General features: G+C 43.6%; 1 protein-coding gene across 1 annotated transcript in view; it reads right to left on the bottom strand.

Moving 5' to 3' along the window:
* LOC127570452 (serine/threonine-protein kinase 31-like) overlaps positions 1–15,282 on the bottom strand; it is a 96,460-nt gene that overhangs the window by 65,395 nt on the left and 15,783 nt on the right. Inside the window, exon 6 of the mRNA XM_052016053.1 lies at positions 5,975–6,133. Within this exon, the coding sequence (XP_051872013.1) occupies positions 5,975–6,133 (159 nt within the window). The remainder of the gene's footprint in view (positions 1–5,974; positions 6,134–15,282) is intronic.

The following is a 15,282-nucleotide window of genomic DNA, read 5'->3' on the forward strand; positions in this document are numbered from 1 at the left end:
GATCCCTCCCCTCAGCTGCTGATGGCACCTTTGATTCACCTCCCACAACTACTGATTGCCAACCTCACCCAACCAACTCCATTCACCAGAAGACTATTGCCCTGAGCCCTGCCATGTCCCCACCAATCCCCAACACTAATCCTTGCTTCAAATTTGTTATATCCCTTGCCCCGATTGCTCAATACTGATGGGCAACAATGCAATCCACTCCCAGGCATCTCTTTCTTTTGATACCCCCCACACACCAAGGCCTGGCATCTGCCTCAGACGATTGCTCTCCTTTAGAAAAGGGCGTTTCCTCACGTAAGGAAAATTCTGCAGGATTTGTGCACTATTCCATTTGGTATTGGTATTGGTTTATTATTGTCACGTACTGAGGTACAGTGAAAAACTTGTCTTGCATATCAATCGTACAGGTCAATTCATTACACAGTGCAGTTACATTGAGTTAGTACAGAGTGCATTGAGGTAGTACATGTAAAACCAATAACAGTACAGAGTAAAGTGTCACAGCTACAGAGAAAGTGCAGTGCAATAAGGTGCAAGGTCACAACAAGGTAGATCATGAAGTCATAGTCCATCTCATTGTATAAGGGAACTGTTCAATAGTCTTATCATAGTGGGGTATAAGCTGAACTTAAGCCTGGTGGTACGTGCCCTCAGGCTCCTTTCTCAGTGTTACACCTACAAATACTCATGATTGGAAGAAATCACCTTTGCAGGCACGAACCAGTTTATAGGCCTATTTTCTTAATGTTAAGTCTGATTTGCTTTGTTTACTATCTCTCAAGGGTTAACTGCAAACTGTACAAGTTGGCATAAATACATCACACACACACAACAAAAATTACAAACATAGGACAAATTTATAGACTTTAGTAAGTTTTTAAGTTGCATACCTATTACCCTCATTATTTTTTCATTTTGTAACTTAACATACAAAAATTTGATGAGCATCATCTTGTCCTCAACACCAACAGTCCTTTGCGAACACTGGTGACAAAACTGAAACCTGAAAGCAGGACCTGCACAATGTGCTCATTGCTGGTGTTGAATCCCAACTGAGAAAGGATAACAGCTAGCATCAAGGGAGAAATAGCGAGATATTTGGATAGAAGTGGTTCCATCAGGCAGACACAGCATGGATTCAGGAAGGGAAGATCCTGTTTAACAAACTTACTAGCATTCTTTGAGGATATAATGAGCGCAGTGGATAGAGGGGAACAGGTGGATGTTGTATACTTAGATTTCCAGGAGGTGTTTGATAAGGTGCTGCATAAAAGATTTATCCATAAGATATGGATGTATGGAATTGGGTTAAGGTATAAGCATGGATAGAGAATTGGTTAACCAATAGAAGGCAGAGAGTTGGGATAAATGGGTGTTTCTCTAGTGGCAATCAGTGGTGAGTGGGGTGCCACAGGGGTTGGTGCTGGGCCTGTAGCTGTTCACGATATACATTAACGATTTGGAAGAGGGGACTGAGTGTAGTGTATCTAAGTTTGCTGATGACACAAAACTGAAGGAAAAGCAAATTGTGCAGATGATGCGGAGAGTCTGCAGAGGGATATAGATAGGTTAAGTGAGTGGGCAAGAGTCTGGCAGATGGAGTACAATGTTGGTAAATGCGAGGTCATCCACTTTGGAAGGAAAAATAGAAGTTCAGATTATTATTTAAATGATGAAAGATTGCAGCATGCTGTTGTGCAGAGACACTTGGGAGAGCTTGTGCATGAATCACAAAAGGTTGGTTTGCAGGTGCAACAGGTTACCAAGAAGGCAAATGGAATGTTGGCCTTCATTGCTAGAAGGATTGAATTTAAGAGCAGGGAGGTTGTGCTGCAACTGTACAGGGCACTGGAGAGGCCACACCTGGAGTACTGCGTGCGGTTCTGGTCTCCTTACTTGAGGAAAGATATACTGGCTTTGGAGGCAGTGCAGAGGAGGTTCACTAGGTTGATTCTGGAGATGAGGAGGTTAGCGTATGAGGAAAGATTGAGTCACCTTGGACTATACACACTGGAATTCAGAAGAATGAGAGGGGATCTTATAGAAACATATAAAATTATGAAAAGGGATAGGTAAGATAGAGGCAGGGAGGTTGTTTCCACTGGTAGGCGAGGCTAGAACTAAGGGGCCTAGCCTCAAGGTTCAGGGGAATAGATTCAAGATGGAGATGAGGAGAAACTGCTTTTCTCAGAGTTGTGAATCTGTGGAATTCTCTGCCCAGGGAAGCAGTAGAGGCTACCTCATTAAATATATTGAAGACACAGTTAGATGGATTCTTGCATAGTTGGGGAATTAAGGGTTCTGGGGAAAAGGCAGGTAGGTGGATGTGAGCCCACGGCCAGATCAGCCATGATCTTATTGAATGGTGGAGCAGGCTCGATGGGCCAGATGGCCAACTCCTGCTCCTATTTCTTATGCTCTTATGTTTAAGATGACAAACGCAGGCTTCCCTTCATGTAGGCAGACTATAACTAAATAGGAACAATAATTCAGGATATTCAATGGTTTTATTTAGCTTATTTGCCACCTCCTTGATATCTAGTTCGTGTAAATTCGAGTCAGACCTGTGGCAACAGTTGCAGAGGTCTGCTCCAGGCAGCAAGACCAAAGATGCCAGCTGAGAACCATTATAGTTCCAACTTCGGGAAAAAAAGAAAACGTACTCAACAGTCACTGTCTGGATTCCCTGTCAAGTCTGCCACAGTCACTTCAATAGGAGTTGCCACATTAGCACTGAGCAGTGAGAAACTGTTTCTGCTGTGCCCCAGGGTCCAGCTGTTCCAGCAGATGGAGCCAGACAACCTCCTCTTCCATCTGCATTATGCAGCAGGTCGACACTAGGTGCAGTTAGTCCTCTTCCCAACAACTGGTATTTCATTTAAGTTCATTAAGGCTTTGGCTGCAATCATCGCCATAAATGATGCATGCTTATTATTCATTGATCTGTAGCAACCAAAGTTGTTTTTAAAATCAAACATGCATGCCAAATGAAAATTTAATTGCAAAGGAAACATGTGCTTCCTTTAAACAATGGGAAAGACAGACAGTCAGAGACATGAGAGACAGCAGATACTGGAATCTGGAGCAAACAACAAACTGCTGGAGGAACTCAGTGGGTCGAGCAGTATCTGTGAGGGGCAAGGAATGGTCGATATCCTGTGTAAGGACAGTCAGTTCTGTTACACTGCGATGGATATTGTATGATGCAGCTTACCATCTGCACCTATGGTTACCACAAAATGTCAAAACAAATGCAATGAATGACCAAGTGTTAGTGGTCTGTGCTTTGTCATTTGTTACAGAATTACTTTTTCCTAGTCCTAAATTAGTTCAGTGATGCCCTTTGAAACGTCAGATAAAGTCCTGGTTATCAGAATATTCAGTAAGACATTTAAAAAAAAGAGGAAGCTTTGTTAAGAGGTGTGATAGCATGATCTACACCTTCACCACTGTATGTAATGCCTTGCATCATAACCAGAGACACAAGAGACTGCAGGTGCTGGAAATCTGGAGCAACACACAAAGGCACTGCAGGAACTCAGCAGGTCGGGCAGATGAAGGGTCTCGATCCAAATCGTCGACTGTCCATTTCTCTCCATAGATGCTGCCTGACCCACCGAGTTCCTCCAGCACCTTCGTGTGTTGTATCATAACTGACTGGCAAAGATCCGTATTGTTCTAAACTCTGCCCTCAAGGGGAAAGATTTCTCCCTACCTGCATTACCAATTCCTTTCAAAATCTCAGCTCTTAATCTTCCATATTCCAATGAATACAAATTTCCCCGGTAACTTAATACCCAGACCCCCTGTAATATAACAGTGAATCTATGCTCCACTCATTCCAAAGCCAGTAACTATTTCTACAGTGGAGTGCCCGGAGCTGAAATCTTCACTCCAGATTGGTTTTAACTAGACTGTGTGGCTTACAGCTCCCCCAACCTTAAGTGCACACCTCCTTCCAGGTTTACCAGTTGTTACGCAGCCCCACCAGCAGACATTTAGTTCCAATGATGACCACACTACTTCACCATGATCATCTGCTCAACAATCCATTGCAATCTCTTGCCCACTCCCCTTGATCACCTGCTTATCCATCTGCCATGATCCTCTTTCTGAACCCTCCTGTACAACCCCCTCCTACCCCTGTGTCATTGTAACATTTTGCCAACAGATCCAACCCCCAACATCCTTCTTGCCCAAGATATCCTACATACCCCCAGGAGTTATTGCACAGCTACAGCCACACTTTTCATTCTGTGCCTCTAAACATGACATTCAAGCAGGTTTCTGTAATGTTAGTCTTTATAATTTTAGTGTGCTGTCAACATGGACAAAATAAAATCTTTTTGGACCTCCAGTGCATCTAGCTATTCACCATTTCAAAATGTTTTGACCTAAAATGGATGACACACTTTCCTGTCACAATTCTGCAAACTCATTTCATGCATTAACATCACTGTAACTTCATACTCCTGTCAACATTTAAACTATGCACTGATCTTTGTGTGATCAGCAAATTTGGATAAATTGATCCTACTGTGGTATTAAGGTCATTTACAAATACAATCAAATGCAGTGAGAACTCCAGCACAGATAAACTGAGAAAGAATGACAGGACAAATACACACTTCCCATTACATTCTACAAAAAAGGCAGGGTTTGACTAATTAGCAATAATAATTAAGGAGATGTAACCTTTCATTTGTTTTGTTGCCTACTTGAAACACATTTGTTCACTCTGAAGTGTACAATGATTCACAACAATCCCTTCCTTCTAATTTAAGCACTTGCTCTTTACCCCTGCTCTGTCTTAATTAATCTCCCAACCAAGTCATGGAATTGAAGACTAATTATTAAGTTTTAAATTTTAACCTAAATGTTCAAGCTAGTGATAAGGACTTTGAGGATGGTTAGAAAGAATATCATTTGTTCATAAACAGATGGTTTATCAAAGTCTGAGTTTAGTTGAAATCATTGTCATTGATCTAGAGAAACCAGTAACAGACCAGAAACACCAAGACCAATGACCATCAGACAATGTTGTGTGAAATCGTCGCCTTTAGTTAGAAAGACCCTGGGGTGTGCGAGGAGAGCATGGAAATCTGTGCTATATCCACTCAAATGATCAAGAATAAACTTAGGATTTTTTTGGTTAAAACCTTTGTCACCTCTGTTGACAAATTATCTGCAACAAATTGTTGCCGTAAACAGAATTATCTGATCTGATCAGCATCGAGCAATTGCAATGAGATCTCAGAATAATCCAGATCAAGATGCAAAGCCACCAGAGGTTTCTGTTTGACACTTGCCTTCAGAAGGTACAGCTACACCGAAATGACATAACAGATATGTACAAAACACAACTAAAGAATGCATGGCTACAGCTGCACAAAAACCAGAGTTACAGAGTACTTCAAAGAAGCACAATTTAGGATATTTAATGTCACAGAACTTCCACAAATAGTTCTTGTCAGAAGAGGAAACAGGTGCTGAAATTGTCAGGCAAGCATCACATTTATTATCTATTTCAGGGAGTTGGGCCTTCAGACAAAAACATGACCAATTCTGATGTGATGCTTTCCCATGTTATAGTACTATCATAACGGCATGTTTCAACTGCATTCCAAAGAAATGCTGAAAGATTATGGATTGAATTTAAGGACAAAGTCAGCAGTTCCAATGAAAATGAAGCAAATTTAAGACTTTTGTGGGTAAGAGCTGCGACTGATTCTGGGTGGGGGAACCAGCCCAGAAGGATGTGGCCCTTCTCCTTCTGTACCAAATGAAACCAACAGAACACCAATCAAACAGAAAGGAAGTTCTTTGCCCGTTTTCTTCAGTTGAAAGGACTCAAGTCCTGCAGACTTCTTGTACTAGAACTTTTCCATGTATCAAGATGAATCCCATTTATAAATTCTGCCTGTCAGTATGTTGTTGCATGAATTCCAAGAATATTTCACTTTACCTGGTCAAATGGAGTGACATCTTGCTTAGGTGGAACCTGAAGACCCCAAAGTCTAAACTTGCTGGCCAAACCTGGATGCTGTAAGTCTTCTGGAAGTTCAACGATACATGACTTTTTTAGAGTTTCAGAATTTCCATAATCAACATACGTCATCAGGCACTGAAAATAAGATCAAATTTTGCGTTTATTTTTGTGAAATGACGCACAAAGACTTAAATCAATTGTGTTCCTCCAAATTTTGTTTATACAAGGTGGAACTGGTGAATGAAATTTTCACACCATTTTGGTGGGACATGAATCTGTATGCAATAATGGGCACAATTATAGAAGGCATACAAGAATAGAGATATCAAGGGGTATACAGTATGTGCATGGTGTCGGGGTGGAAATAGTTGAGAGCTTTAAGTTCCTAGGTGTAAATGTCACTAATAACTTGATCCAACCACGTAGACGATATGGCCAAGAAAGCACATCAGCGCCTCTACTCCCCCAGGCGGCTAAGGAAATTCAGCATGTCCCCATTGACCCTCACCAATTTTTATAGTTGCACCACAGAATGCATTCTATCTGGATGCATCACAGCTTGGTATGGTAACTGCAAAACATTACAGAGTTGTGGACACAGCCCAGTCCATCATGAAAACCAGCCTCCCCTCCATGGTCTACACTTCGCACGGCCTCGGGAAAGCAGCCAACATAATCAGAGATCCCACCCATCCCGGATATTCTCTCTTCTTCCCCCCCATCAGGTAGAAGATACAAAGCTTGAAAACACGTGCCATCAGGCTCAGGGACAGCTTCTATCCTGCTGTTATAAGACTATTGGAAGGAACTCTTGTTCGATAAAGACGAACTCTTGACATCACAATCTACCTCGTTATGGCCTTGCACCTTATTGTCTACCTGTACTGCACTTTCTCTGTAACTATGACACTTTATTCTGCATTCTATTATTGCTTTTCCCTTTATACTATTTCAATGTACTTATGTTTTGAAATGATCTGAATGGATGGCAGCAAAACTAAGCTTTTCACCATACCTCGGTACGTGTGACAATAATAAACGATTACCAAAGTTGACTGGAGATGGCAGGACACATACAGTGAGTGCGTAAAGTGGATCCTGGGCTTTACCGATAAAGGAAGCGAACACAAGAGCAAGGAAGTCGCAATGAAACATGATTGGAAAACTGGGTCCCGTTCTTGGGGACCACACTTCAGGAAAGACGTGGAGCTTTTAGAGAGGGTGAAGAGGAGGTTTATTTAAATGATTTCAGGGAGGAGCAACTTCGGTTGTGTGGATAGACTGGAGAAAATAAGGGTGTACTCCATCGAAGAGAAAAGGATGTGAGGGGATCTGATAGATGTGTTTAAAAATCACGAAGGGCACAGAGGAGACAGAGACAGCTATTGCTGGAGCAACAAACAATCTGCTGGAGGAACTCAGTGGGTTGAACATCATCTGTGGGAGGAAAGGAACTGTCGATGTTTCAGGTGGAAACCCTGCAGCAGGACCCATGATTCCAGCATCTGCAGTCTCTTGTGTCTCCATGTTACTGTTGCTGGACAGTTTAATAAATAAGTGGACACAGAACGATGGTGAATGGCAAAAGAACCACAACTTCCAAGAAGAACATTTTACAGTGTGAGTGGCTGCCAAAGGTAGCAGTGGAGGCAGGTTCAATAGCAACAGACAAATGAGACCTGGATAAGTGTTTAAAAAAGCATAATTTGCATGGCTCTGTGAAGAGGGCGTGGAGGTGGGTCTAGCTAGATTGATCATACATAGGGCCAGTACAGAGTTGAAGGGCCAAGTGGCCTCTTCCGAGCTATAACCAGTCAGTCATTCGGAAGTACACACAACTTACCAGCACACTCAGAAGGCTGCACCGCTTCCAGAACTTCATGTTCAAGTGTGAAGGTTAATTACTGGGTACCTTACCAAAAACTGCTCACCCAAAGCGGATTTCAGATACTTGAGTAAATTCTCCTATTGATCGTGGACTAAAGTGGGGGTGGCAGCTTCACTGCATAGTTAGCACCAGTGATGCAGCTGCCAACAACTGAGTATCTGATGCAGAAAACTAATTTAGATCTAGTGTCATTTCCAGTCGAAACTAAAGGAGTCTGCACAGTGCAAGCTTTAACTGACAGCACAGCTAATGGAATGTTTAATGTTTTCCTGATTTTACACAAGCAGGGGGATACCTCCAGAATCCATGGAAAATACCTGGATCTCCACACCCACAGAACTTCAATTTTCATCATAACCCTCTGCGACAAGGAAATATCTGCAAACAACTTTTGATGTTGATCTTAGATTTAAGTCTTTCAGTTACTGTTCCATCTATCATTGAATATATGAGCCTGGAAATCGGACACTGTAACACCCATTTCTTGGACCTTTGCACAAAATACAATTTAACCTGGTGTAGACTAAATATCATTTCCAGGTGAAATACAGTTGATTACAAAACAAGAATGGGCACTTCAGTGGGTGATTCATTTCTCGGGCACACACCTAATTAAACCACGTCACACCCTGCATGCAACTCAATTTCCCGGCACACCAGTCCTCCGCCTGTAAACAGAGTCTGTTAGCTCTGCTTGTTTTTGATCCCTTCCATTTCTGTGTCTGGGAGCAGAGGACACACCAGCCTCCTGGTCCTCCTGCTCTGCATTTCACAACTCCCACATTTGTTTCAGTCCCACCCTCTCACTGCTCCCATTTACTCATTGACCATTAACTTGTTTACAGCTCACTGCTGAACACACAAGCAGAAATTCACTCATTAACTTGTTTACAGCTCATCCCCATGGCCACCCCAGTTTTAGCCCATCAGAGACATCACCCCCCACCCCTTCCTGCAGCTTCACAAGCTTCTTTTGTCTCCTTTCAGTTCTGACGAAGGGTCTCCAGCCTAAAACAGACACCCAAGAGATTCTGCAGATGCTGGAACCTGGAGCAACGCACACAAAATGCTGGAGGAACTCAGCAGGTCAGGCAGCATCTGTGGAGGGAAATAAACAGTCGACATTTCGGGCCAAGACTGTTTCTCCTCCCATAGATGCAGCCTGACCTACTAAGTATTTCCAGCATTTTCTGGTTTTGTTATAAATTTCCAGCATCTGCAGTCTCTTTTGATTTTCACACCCTGCATATCTATATCCATTCCAATAGCATGGAATCCTAAGCTTCAATTTAACACTATTGTGGAAGAGCCTCAGTTGAATTATTTACACTGGCATGGTGCTTTCCTCACTATAGTCCTCTGCTGACATCAGTTTAGAACTCATGGCAGGAGCTGCTCAGGCACCTTCCGAAGTCAACAGCCTGTGTGTAAACTCACAGGGCATAGCTTCTCCCACATTCAGCTGCTGAGATACTCATTCCATGAGGGCCTCAGCAGTGATATCATTGAGAGCACCATTACTAGAGGCGGCAGAGAAGTAAAAGTGTGCATTTCTTAAAGAAATTCTTTGTGAATGTGCTTGTGACCTTCATCATGGATCATGGTCAAGAGAAGCACAGGGGGGCAGGGGTGTTGGGAAGAAGGGCCCAGGAAGGGTGAAGTGGGTGCTTGGTGTTGTAGGGCCACAGAGTAGAGGAAGTGAATCCATTTTTGGAGTTGCTCTTGCTGCAATCAGATAGGTGAAAGTGATAATTCCACTGGACCAGACAATGGAGAAGAGGTTTTGACGGATGACTATGTCAAAGGCTGAAATGGTTACAATCAATGGGAACACCATTTGTGCCTTTCATTTAGCCCATTGAGTTCCATAGTTAGTCAACAACCCAACTGGAGATGCCAAGAGAAAGCTACAGAGAAGGCACGGAAAGGGACATTTAATTTAAGAATTTGAGAGTAAAAGAGTTTGAAAATACCAAAGGTAGTTTTCAAGAGTTTCAGACAGGTTCTCCAAGAGAGATATCATGACAATTTGATAGTCCAAAGACAATGCCACCCATCTGGGACAAGGATGGTCTTCTACCCATGTCAATCCACCAAAATTATAGCAGGCACTATGGTATGGGTAAATCCAACAAATTGGCAGTGAGAAAGGCTCCGAGGAACTTGACAACACATACACTTCTTTTGTGGGCCTGAGCCGAGAATGGGAAGTTGGTCATTAGTGAGCAAAAGGTCAAGTGAAAACATAAGAAATAGGAGCAGAAGGAGGCCATCTGACCTATCGAGCCTGCTCCGCCATTCAATAATATCATAGCTGATCTGGCCGTGGACTCAGATCCACCCACCTGCCTTTTCCCCATAACCCTCAATTCTCCTACTATGCAAAAATCTATCTAACTGTGTCTTAAATATATTTAATGAGGTAGCCTCTACTGCTCCCCTGGGCAGAGAACTCCACAGATTCACTACTCTCTGGGAAAAGCAGATCATCTCCATCCTAAATTTATTCCCCCGAATCTTGAGGTTATGTCCCCTATTTCTAGTCTCACCTACCAGTGGAAACAACCTTCCTGCCTCTATCTTATCTATCCCTTTCATAATTTTATGTTTCTTTAAGATCCCCTCTCATTCTTCTGAATTCCAGCGAGTATAGTCCCAGGCGACTCAATCTCCGCTCATAGGCTAACCCCCTCATCTCCAGAATCAACCTGTTGAACCTCCTCTGCACCGTCTCCAAAGCCAGTATATCTTTCCTCAAGTAAGGAGACTAGAACTGCATGCAGTACTCCAGGTGTGGCCTCTCCAGTACCCTGTACAGTTGCAGCACAACCTCCCTGCTCTTAAATTCAATCCCTCTAGCAATGAAGGCCAGCATTCCATTTGTCTTCTTGATAACCTGTTGCACCTACAAACCAACCTTTTGTGTTTCATGCACAAGCACTCCCGAGTCCCTCTGTACATCAGCACGCTGCAATCTTTCACTATTTAAATAATAACCTGACCTTCTATTTTTCCTTCCAAAGTGGATGACCTTGCAATTACCAACATTGTACTCTATCTGCCAGACCCTTGCCCACTCACTTAACCTATCTATATCCCTCTGCAGACTCTCCGCATCCTCTGCATAATTTGCTTTTCCTTCAATTTAGTGTCATCAGCAAACTTAGATACACTACACTTGGTCCCCTCTTCCAAATCGTTAATGTAGATCGTGAACAGTTGTGGGCCCAGCACCGACCCCTGCGGCACCTCACTCACCACTGATCGCCAACCAGAGAAACACACATTTATCCCAACTCTCTGCCTTCTATTGGTTAACCAATTCTCTATCCATGCTTATACCTTACCCCCAATTCCATGCATCCTTATCTTATGGATAAATCTTTTATGCAACACCTTATCGAACACCTCCTGGAAATCTAAGTATACAACATCCACCTGTTCCCCTCTATTCACTGCGCTCATTATATCCTCAAAGAACTCCACTAAGTTTATTAAACAGGACCTGCCCTTCCTGAATCCATGCTGTGTCTGCCTGATGGAACCTCTTCTATCTGGATGTCTCGCTATTTCTTCCTTAATGATAGCTTCAAGCATTTTCCTGACTACAGACGTTAAGCTAACTGGCCTATAGTTACCTGCCTTTTGCCTACATCCTTTTTTTTAAAATACAGTGGCGTGACACTCGCTGTCTTCCAATCTGCTGAGACCTACCCAGAGTCCAGAGAATTTTGGTAAATTATCACAAGTGCATCTACTATAAGCTCCTCCATTTCTTTCAGTTCCTTGGGATGCATCCCATCAGGACCGGGGACTTGTCTACCTTTAGGCCCACTAGTTTGCTCATCACTACCTCTTTAGTGACAGCGATTGTATCAAGGTCCTCACCTCCAATCACATCCATAACATCTCTCTTTGGCATATTAAACATGTCCTCCTCTGTGAAGACCAACACAAAATCGTTGTTCAAGGCCTCGGCCATTTCCACATTACCCAATATTAATTCCCCCTTCTCATCTTCCAAGGGACCTACGTTCACTTTAGCCACCCTTTTCCACTTTATTTAATTAGAAAAACATTTTACTACCTGATATTATATTTTGTGCTAGTTTACTTCCATAATCCATCTTCCCTTTCCTTATTGCTTGCTTAGTGGTTCTTTGTAGCTTTTTAAAGTTTTCCCAATCTTCCAGTTTCCCACTACTCTTCGTGACTTTGTATGCATGAGCTTTTAGCTTGATGCCTTCTTTTATGTCCTTACTTATCCAAGGCTGGCTCTCCCCACCCTTACTGTCCTTGCTTTTAACTGGAATATACCTTTGTTGAACACTGTGAAAAATCTCTTTGAAAGTCTTCTACTGTTCCTCAACTGTCCCACCACAAAGCCCGTGTTTCCAGTCCATGCCAGCCAACTCCTCCCTCATCCCGTTGTAGTCTCTCTTGTTTAGGCATAACACACTGGTTTTAGATTGAACTATTGCACCCTCCACTTGTATGAGAAATTCAATCATACTATGGTCACTCTTTCTAAGAGGATCCCTAACTACAAGATCGTTAATTTTACCGGTCTCATTGCACAGAACCAGATCAAAGATAGCATTTTCCCTTGTAGGTTCACTGATATGCTGTTCAAGAAAGCTATCACAGATGCCTTCTATGAAGTCCTCCTCAAGACGGCCTCGACCAACTTGATTCATCCAACTTATGTGGAAGTTGAAGTCCCCTATGACAACTACAGTTGCATTCTTATATGCATCAAATATTTCTTGGTTTATTGCCTGTGCCACTGTAGTGTTATTAGTCGGTGGCCAATAGACAACTCCCACCAGTGATTTTTTACCCTTTACTATTCCTAATCTCTACACAGATGGACTGAACATTCTGCTCCTTGGATCTTATATTGTCTCTCACTATTGCCCTGAACTCATTCTTAATTAAGAGTGCTACCCCACCTCCCTTACCTTCCTGCCTATCCTTCTGTATCACCTGATACCCTTGGATATTTAATTCCCACTCATCCCCACCCTGCAACCACGTTTCTGTAATGGCCACTAAATCATACCACTTTGTTCTGATTTGTGCCACAAGTTCTCTCACCTTGTTTCGAATACTACGGACATTCAGATTAAGTGCCCTTACACATTGTCCTTTAAGAATCCAGTAACCTTTGTGTCCTTTACATTTGACTTTTCTGTACTCCACTCTTACTTTTCTCCTTTCTAACTTTTGCTCTGGTCTCTGCTTTGCTTCCCTCTGTCTTTCTGCATGGATTCCCATCCCCCTGCCATACTAGTTTAAACCCTCCCCAACAACACTAGCAAACAATCCTGCTCAGACATTAATCCCAGTCCTGCCCAGGTGTAGACCATCCGGTTTGTACTGGTCCCACCTCCCCCAGAACCGGTTCCAATGCCCCAGGAATCTGAAACCCTCCCTCCTGCACCACTGTTCAAGCCCCATATTCACCCTAACTGTGCTGCTGTTCCTATTCTGACCAGCACGTGGCACAGATAGGAATCCTCAGATTATTACCTTTGAGATCCTGCTTTTTAATCCATCTCCTAGCTCCCTAAATTTGGCTTGTAGGACCTCATCCCACTTTTTCCTATATCATTGGTTCCTACATGCACCACGACAACTGGCTGTTCACCCTCCCCTTCCAGAATGCTCTGCAGCCACTCCGAGACATCCCTGACCCTTGCACCTGGGAGGCAACACCAACCGGGAGTCCCGTTTGTGGCCACAGAAGCTCTTGTCTATTCCACTTACCATGGAATCCCCGACCACTAGAGCTCTGCCACACTTTTTCCTGCCCTCCTATGCAGCAGAGCCACTCACAGTGCCATGATCCTGGCTACTGCTGCCTTCCCCTGAAGCCATCTCCCCCAACAGTATCCAAAGCAGTATATCTGTTTTGGAGGGAGATGACCGCAGGGGACTCCTGCACTACCTTCCTACTACTGCTCTGCCTCTTGGTCACCCATTCCCTGCCTTTCCCTGGGCTTTTAAACTGCGGTGTGACCAACTCACGAAACGTGCTATTCACAACATTCTCAGCATCGCAGACACTCAAAAGTGAATCCACGCGCAGCTCCAGTGTTGTCATGCGGTCCATCAGGAGCTGCAGCTGGACACATTTCCTGCACACATAGTCATCAGGGACACTGGCAGCCTCCCTGAGTTCCCACATTGTGCAAGAGAAACATGACATGGGTCTGAGCTCACCTGCCATGACTAACAAGCTTTGAGGGAAAATAAAGAGACAGAAAAAATGAATAAGAACCCACCCTCACCTTACCTCAGTGTTGCTTGCCCTACTCACTGAAGCCTGGTATTCACAGGTTGGTATTCACTCTCAAAATAGCTGCTCCAAAATGGCCACTCCGCTTGACACTAACTTTTTATTCACTGCTGATAATTAGCCAATCACCTATTAACTAACAATTAGCTGACTTACCTCAAACTCCTGCAAGTAAAACTCACAAGCAAGCAACTCACTTCTTTCCAACCGTCCCGCTCTCGCTCCAAGTCACCATCTCCGTAGCCTCTGCCTCTTCTCGCCAAAGCCTCAGCTCCCCACTCTAACACCATCACAATGGCTGCTCCAAAATGGCCACTCCGCTTGACCCTTACTTCTTTTTATTGGCTGCTATTAACCAGCCAATGACCCAACTATTAATAACTTGCAAATGTGACCCTTTTAGATTCCTGCAAGGTGAAACTCCCAGAGACTCACCTCTTTGTAACCAAGCAAAAGCGAAGCAGGTGTAGGATGTGCAGGGTGCATACTCAAAGTGGCTGAATAAATGGCCTAAAAATGAAAATGCTTCAACTCATCTCATGTTGCTGGTGCTGAGCAAAAAAGGAGAGTATAGGTGGAGGGGTGGAGGGAGGGGAGAGAGCTTTGATAGTCCTGAGGTGGGAGGAGAGAGGGGAGCTTGATTATAGAAAGAAAGAAACATAGAAAAAACTACAGCACAATTCAGGCCCTTCAGCCCACAAAGCTGTGCCGAACATGTCCCTACCTTAGAAATTACTAGGCTTACCCATAGCCCTCTATTTTTCTCAGCTCCATATACCTATCTAACAGTCTCTTGAAAGACCCTATCATATCAGCCTCCACCACCGTTTCTGGCAGCCCATTCCACGCACTCACCACTCTCTAAGTAAAAAACTTACCCCTGACATCTCCTTTATATCTACTCCCCAGCACCTTAAACCTATGTCCTCTTGTGGCCACCATTTCAGTCCTGGGGAAAAGCCTCTGACTATCTACCTGATCAATACTTCTCATCATCTTATACACCTCAATCAGGTCCCCCTCATCCTCCAGTGCTCCAAGGAGAAAAAGCCGAGTTCCCTCAACCTGCTTTCATAAGGCATGCTCCGCATTCCA

The sequence above is a fragment of the Pristis pectinata genome, chromosome 5, assembly GCF_009764475.1.
Source record: "Pristis pectinata isolate sPriPec2 chromosome 5, sPriPec2.1.pri, whole genome shotgun sequence".
NCBI lineage: Eukaryota > Metazoa > Chordata > Chondrichthyes > Rhinopristiformes > Pristidae > Pristis > Pristis pectinata.